At 36.3% G+C, this 3,031-nt stretch overlaps 1 protein-coding gene across 2 annotated transcripts in view; it reads left to right on the top strand.

The window, feature by feature from the left end:
* MYL1 (myosin light chain 1) overlaps positions 1 to 3,031 on the top strand; it is an 18,345-nt gene that overhangs the window by 11,597 nt on the left and 3,717 nt on the right. The window contains exon 2 of one of the 2 annotated variants that reach the window (XM_018565453.1): positions 719 to 746. In XM_018565453.1, coding sequence (XP_018420955.1) covers positions 719 to 746 — 28 coding nt within the window. Of the gene's footprint in view, positions 1 to 393; positions 419 to 718; positions 747 to 3,031 lie in introns of both variants that reach the window. The other variant, XM_018565454.1, reaches the window with a different exon arrangement.

Raw genomic sequence — 3,031 nt, 5'->3', positions numbered from 1 at the left:
TATTTTAATTTTTTCAAATATAATTTATAAAGAAAATGTTACAGAAATTTTTAGACTACAACCCCACTGTCCTGTTTTCATAGACTTATACCACGTGTTTGAATTATGCTTTATGTCCAAACCTATGATGAGGCCTATAGAAAGGAACCACTGCATATGTATAATGGTCTTCACAATTAGTAATGACCTTTTAGAGCTATTTATGAGAGTTTACATACCAAAGCAAAACAAAATATAATGTTTATAGGCAAGAGAAAGAAATGGAATGTATTTGCTATGCCTAGTAATAACACATAGTTTATATATTTAGAAATTTACATTGCTGCAGTTGTTATGTCTGTCAATGCATATGCTTCCATACTAGTCTTTGTTTTTTCTTTTTTTACCTTGCAGTCTTTCTCCGCAGATGAGGTCGCTGGTAAGTGAGATTAAGCTGGAAGTGAAGTAATGCCTATGAAGCGCATATGGGTAGTGGACATTAGATGTAACAGTATTTATTTCCATCAGTGAGAGGTCAATGGCTACTTACAGTCACACAGAAGGATAATGGAAAAGAGAAAAGCATTTAGGCATATCCTTCATTACCGGCCTTGTTGTGTTCCCAGCTCCCTGCAAGTCCCATGTGCATGGACTGGTTATTTGGACCTCAGAGAGCTGTGAATATCAAACACTAGCAGGCCTCTAACTACAGTTTTTGTGGTTGATTTTTTTTTAACAGATCGACTTCAGTCAGGATCAGCAGGATGGTAAGTTAAGAGAAAGGCTGTAGGGATAACTGAAGCCTAAAACTTTAACTTTGTACAATTTTTATTTACATACAGTGTGCAAATCTGAAAAGGTTTGTTAGGATGTATATGTGTAAATGTGGTGCATACTGCTATTGCAGAATCATAGTACATACATTTCATTAACGTTTTAACACAGATATTGAAATACATTTTGCAATTAATAATCCAACATTGCATCTTGTATATTGTACTCTTTCTCTAAAATCTTTTATAGAGTAGTGTATTGGCTCTCTATGCACGTGTGTTGGGTTGTCATCTGTTCTGAGCAAGAATCACATTTCGCAGTATTAACCAAGGTTGCTAAATGCTTTGCAACTTGATAACATGACAAGCCTACACAGTCTTTGGGCACAATAAAGTACTTAGCAGTTTTTAAGTGTTTTCCTTTCATTTTAATGTGCATAGATAGGCAAGGCAAAGTGGGTTCACAATCATAAGCTTAGGGCTTATTTACCTTCTTTGTGAGCAATGAAGACATTTTCTAAGTACAAAACCAGCTTTCAGAAAACATATGGCATATTCATACGAAAAGTACTAATGTTAGCAGTTTATATAGTAACCTAACCAGCTAACCTTACTATAAAATAAATATTAATGTGCACCAGCAACTACATGCCAGATAAGTCATGTAAAAACTTCAAGAATAGGGCTTTAATATTGCTGAACTCTAATTCATTCATTGTTGATTAAAGTTCAGCACCCTTAAAAAACCTTTATATTTCCTAGTATGTAGTGTAAGCCAGTAATACAAAAGTGGATTACAGAATGGTTTTCCAAGTTTGGTCAGTTGTTTGTAACTGAAGGAGTGCTCCATAGATAGCTGGTCACATCATGGTGGCAGGTTGAGTCACAGAGGTTATTCTGGGGTTACTAGTAAGCAAATGCCCAGTGTGTATCATTCTCTACATCAACTAATAGCACTGTACTTTCTATTATGAAACATTCGTATTATATATATTATTTATCCCTAGCCCTCAGTAAGTGCATTATAAGAGAAAAAATAAAGGGATGCACAGTGGATTATAATAATGTGACATTTAAAGTGTGTTATTTGAAACCCCATGGGATGAAATGTTTCTGATGCAACACTTTAGAGGCATTTTTCCTGGTGTTGTAGATAGATTTTCTATGATAATTGGCTACAACTGCTTACCCCATGTTCGGGCTGCATTACGTTTTTATCAACAAGAGTTTCTGCAGCAACTCTGGCTTGTAGTTCAGGAACTGCACTTGTAGGAAAATAAAATTAGTCTTTTATGATCTTCTTCATTGTATCAAGATGTTGAAGCCATTCAAAAGCTCATATCTGTTAACAATGATACAAACTAATATAGTGATTAGCAGTCACACGAAAGTCCTGCCCTCTAGCCTGTGAGTCCAATATATGTAATAATAACCTGTTGTGTTGTGCTTCACAACATCATATCAGAGATCCTAAATATACTTTCCATTAATTAGTGCTAGTCTTCTATCAGTAGGCTGAATGCCACACAGGAGATAAATGTCATCAAATTGTAGTAATATATGGGGCTCTTTGAAACTAAGCTGGCCAGGTGCAGCTCTTGGTGGGGCTTGTTGTACTTGTGAAAGGAAATGCTGACAGTGTCAAAATGTTCTCTGGTGACAGGTGCTTTATGGAAGGCATGCTAATTACTGGGCACGCTGGCAATGAAGGGGTTACAGCTCAGTGCATCTATGGGATTAGTGCAGGACATGGGGTATCCTGTTACAGTGCTGACCTCTCGCTAACATTAGCAGCTTTTGCAGTCTGCCTGTAAAACCATCTCTGCCTTGATTTGGAAACCCCTCTGTGTTACTCAAAATAACTGAGTTTCAAATGTCGCAGGCAGAAAAGAAGCTGAACTGGCACAAATTCCTAATTCGCTGCGAGACATGCCTTTTTTTTACTGCAACCCTTTCTTAATCCCCTATCTAGGTATTGGTCATTCTCTACCTTAGTTTATTATGTGTAATGCTTACACAACTTCTGTATCAGACATTTGAAGTATAGCTAGAGACTTCTGTGTCTTGAAAACCAAAGATTTTTATAATGTGCCCCTTTAACCACTGTTTTTAAAAAAAAGGTTTCATACTATCTTTGCCCTGTTGCATCATTCTCATAACTAAACAATTCTACATGCCATTATATGTCCCAGGATAGTTCCAATTCTGAGAGATTACAGGATGTAATACATGATAACTGGATTCACTGGTCAAAAGGATATAACACAGTATATATATAT

The sequence above is a fragment of the Nanorana parkeri genome, unplaced genomic scaffold (assembly GCF_000935625.1).
Source record: "Nanorana parkeri isolate BGI_ZX_2015 unplaced genomic scaffold, ASM93562v1 scaffold849, whole genome shotgun sequence".
NCBI lineage: Eukaryota > Metazoa > Chordata > Amphibia > Anura > Dicroglossidae > Nanorana > Nanorana parkeri.
Note: the sequence above shows the minus strand (reverse complement) of the source record. Positions and strands in the feature narration are given on the sequence as shown.